Source organism: Montipora foliosa, chromosome 13, assembly GCF_036669935.1.
Source record: "Montipora foliosa isolate CH-2021 chromosome 13, ASM3666993v2, whole genome shotgun sequence".
Lineage (NCBI taxonomy): Eukaryota > Metazoa > Cnidaria > Anthozoa > Scleractinia > Acroporidae > Montipora > Montipora foliosa.
The window spans coordinates 34,036,017-34,038,516 of record NC_090881.1 but is presented as its reverse complement, the minus strand read 5'-3'; the positions used below and the strand labels follow the sequence as shown (position 1 = coordinate 34,038,516).

General features: G+C 42.1%; 1 protein-coding gene across 1 annotated transcript in view; it reads left to right on the top strand.

Annotated features, from left to right (window-relative positions):
- The window catches only part of LOC137982116 (dynein axonemal heavy chain 8-like), a 108,040-nt gene that overhangs the window by 22,712 nt on the left and 82,828 nt on the right, over positions 1-2,500 (top strand). Inside the window, exons 21-22 of the mRNA XM_068829174.1 lie at positions 1,397-1,584; positions 2,274-2,406. Of these exons, the coding sequence (XP_068685275.1) occupies positions 1,397-1,584; positions 2,274-2,406 (321 nt within the window). The remainder of the gene's footprint in view (positions 1-1,396; positions 1,585-2,273; positions 2,407-2,500) is intronic.

The window sequence follows — 2,500 nt, the reverse complement described above, 5'->3', positions numbered from 1 at the left end:
TTGCTTCAACATCCGTTCGATTTTGTTGAATGATGTTGAACCATGTTGATTGCTGGGATTGGCAAATGGTTTCAACAAATCGTCAACATTTGATTCAACAAAGCGTTACGAGAGGCCTGGTATTCAGTTCCAGGCTGCAGCCGCGGTTGTTACTAAGGATACTGACATGGATACGTCATTGAAAGACCCATGTGCACACGCACATGCCCAACAATATTGAAAGAGGGGGGAGGGGTGGGGCAAACGGCTTCAACTCCATACAACATTCATGATAACAAAAGAAATGTTGAAAGCTTGTTGAAGCAAAGTTGAAAGGCTTTTAAACGCATTCAACTTCGATTCAACATGTTTCAACACGGTTGGGGAAGGGTGCAGACAGACGGTTTCAACATCTCTTCTCAGCAAAATAGAACGGATGTTGACCCCCTTTGCCGAGGCCTTTATCAAAAACGCTACGTAAAGCATTGATTGGGCAAGATTTGTCATTTGACTCCGTAAATAAAAGAAATTTGTTGTTTAAAAATACAACATGTTATCTGTGCTTCTAATATATCAGTAGATCATGCAAATCCTTAGAAACGTGTTAAGGCCGGAATGCCATTCATCTAAGAATCTGGCCTCTTCGTCCATTGTTAAAGACAACAATTAGTTTTAAGCGATCCTGCAATTTTTGTACCTAACCTGTGTGGTATGAGAAGCAAAACTGGGTGCAAAGGGGCCAGGGGCCCGTTTCTCGAAAGTCCCGAAAAACGTTTCGGGCCCGAAAAGTCATTTATACACTTGCCAACCGCTTGTAAAGGAACGCCTATCTTTTAACGTGTTTTCAAAGTAACAAAAAGAAAAGTAACTGTGAAGTTTGACGACTTAAATCCTCTCCGTTCTTGAGATACAGAGGGAATTGTGACACCTGAAAATGGCCCGTAAAGTTTGGGCGGGGACTTTCGAGAAACGGGCCCCAGGCCTCAGTTGTTCAAAGGATGGATAGCGCTATCCACCGAGGATAAATCACTATCCATTGGATAGCGCAATAGCCTCAGTTTCAAAGCGAGTCCTGGTGCACAATCATTCAAATGGAAATGAGTTGGGAATTGTTATGCAAATCAAACTCATTTCTCTTACAATAGTTGAGCACCAAGACTCACTTCCAAACCGAGACAAACAGCAACTCGGAAATGGCTTATTGGTTTCGCTATTACTTATCCACTGGATAGTGATTTATCCGGTGAATAACGTTATCCACCTTTTGAACAACTGGGGCCAGTTGTAAAATTAGCTTAGCCTTATCGCGGTTATCAACTGTTACCTTGACGATTTTTGCTTTGAGGGACGTCCTATCCCCTTTGGTGGACAACTTCTTTACACGATTGTGCTCAAAGGTTGCTTGTCTTTTCTGCAGAGGAAGAGATTCCCGCATCGAAATTAAAGAACTACTACAAGAGTGTTGCTGAACACAAGGATATCACCAAACTATTGATGGTACTGACGTCTGTGATAAGTTCCACGAAGGCAGAGGTCATGACATGTCTGGACTCCTTTACACAGTTTCACACTGTTTGGGAAGAGGACAAAGAGAAAGCAGTTGCGGTAAGTTTGCTACTTCAGGTTTCTCAGAGAACTCTTTGGGGTTTTGACTGTTCTCGTCTCTTGTATCCTAAGATTTCGTGGTAGGCCACCTTCGAGAAGAGTTCGTTAACTCTATTCATATAATCTGTTTTGGCTAATGGTCATTTAGTCCAGAAGGGTGATGTTGGAAGATCAGGGCCCATGCATGTACACAACTAAGTCATCGACTAGATCGAGAACGTCAGAAAACAACAGGTGAAACGTGGAAAAAACAACGGTTTTGCGTGCTTTACATTTCAGTGAATTTTCTGTGCCTTCGTCTTCTTAACAACGACTTATAAATGACCAAATTTGAGGTTTTATGACGGAGGTGAACGCGAAAAGATGATGTTTGGAATTTCTCTTTATGCTTCGACCCCATGGCTCCATCGCGCGCCCATTTCAACGCTAGGACGTCTTGGATTAAGCCTCACTTATGACCACTTCTGCGTACTTGCATTTTAGAATGACATTCTTTTAACGAAGTTAATTTTTTTTCTATGCTCGATCACTAGTCACACAATCACTGATCATAAGGAGATTGTGTACCTCCAGCCTCTTTAGCACAGCAGTGTTTAGTAAAAATGCGAATCAGTCATTGCTTTCCTAACATCTCGTTTTACAAGAGTGAAATGGTTGTTAACCTTTTTATTTAATTCTGCATGTTGTAGGATTTTGTGGCTGCAGATCCAATCCTTTCCGAGTTTAAAGCTGAGATTTTGAAGTATCAGAACTTAGAGCAAGAAATTGAAAACATCGAACCAACCTTCAGATTGGGACATGGAGCGATTGAAATGTTTTCAGGTGTGTATTGTGGTTTTCTCGTCTAGAAACGTCACATGACCAGGCGTTTCATCAAAGCCGGTTACCGTCGGTCTACTGCCGCCTATAGGGCCTC